This window comes from Pterocles gutturalis, unplaced genomic scaffold, assembly GCF_000699245.1.
Source record: "Pterocles gutturalis isolate BGI_N339 unplaced genomic scaffold, ASM69924v1 scaffold24968, whole genome shotgun sequence".
Classification (NCBI taxonomy): domain Eukaryota; kingdom Metazoa; phylum Chordata; class Aves; order Pterocliformes; family Pteroclidae; genus Pterocles; species Pterocles gutturalis.
The window spans coordinates 2,012-2,829 of NW_010123702.1; the positions used below are offsets into that span (position 1 = coordinate 2,012).

General features: G+C 62.1%; 1 protein-coding gene across 1 annotated transcript in view; it reads left to right on the forward strand.

Moving 5' to 3' along the window:
• DNTTIP1 (deoxynucleotidyltransferase, terminal, interacting protein 1) overlaps positions 1-453 on the forward strand; it is a gene marked incomplete at its 3' end in the record, with an annotated part of 2,457 nt that extends 2,004 nt beyond the window's left edge. Inside the window, exons 7-8 of the mRNA XM_010078016.1 lie at positions 151-209; positions 393-453. Of these exons, the coding sequence (XP_010076318.1) occupies positions 151-209; positions 393-453 (120 nt within the window). The remainder of the gene's footprint in view (positions 1-150; positions 210-392) is intronic.
• Between the last annotated feature and the right edge of the window lie 365 nt (positions 454-818).

Genomic DNA, 818 nt, shown 5'->3' on the forward strand with positions numbered 1-818 from the left:
CTCCTCTGTGGAAGGCTGGAGGTCTGTGGCCAGCTCCCTCCCTCCCAGGCCGGGGGCGGTTCCGAGGTTCCCTGTCAGAGAGCCGAGGCTCAAGCACGGGCCGGCAGCAGCTTCATTTCTAATGTTGCCCCTTTTCCAATTGCTCTGTAGTGGGATCCATCCCGACTGACTGAAACCACAACCTTTGTGCTGGGATCTCGAGCAAACAAGTAAGGAACGGCCCTGTCAATGGAGGGTGGTGGCCCCAAGGCAGGAACCCCTGAGACTCCTCCCGTCACTTCGCTTCTCTGCCTCAAAAGCAGTAGGAAGGGCTTGGGGAGGAGAGGAGGTGTCCCCGTACCGCCGTGGCCGACCTCCGCACGGGTGTAACCCCCTTCGTGTTCCTCTTTCAGAGCTCTCGGGATGGGAGGAACAAGAGGGCGACTCTACATCAAGCATCCCCACCTCTTTAAGGTCAGACGCGGCCGGGGACGCTTCCTCCTCCGGGGTTTGCTCAGAAACGGTTTCTGAGGGGGGTCGGGAGCGTGTGCTTCAGCTCGCTTGTGTTCTTCCTCCCCCACGCCCTCATTTGCTGCAGTAGAGCACGCGCACGCACACCACACACCCAACACCAGGACAGGGCGTAGCGCAGCCGCCCGGGCGGCGGGTTCGCCTGGAGCCAGGGCTTGAGGTTGGAGAAACATGAGGCAGAGCTGGGTGCAGCGTCCTGTCCCGGCAGGAGGGGGGTCAGAGCGGGGGGTCCGATGCCTGTGTTCAGCCAGGTCCTTGCTGCTTTATTGCAGTACGCAGCCGACCCGCAGGATAAGCACTGGCTGGCA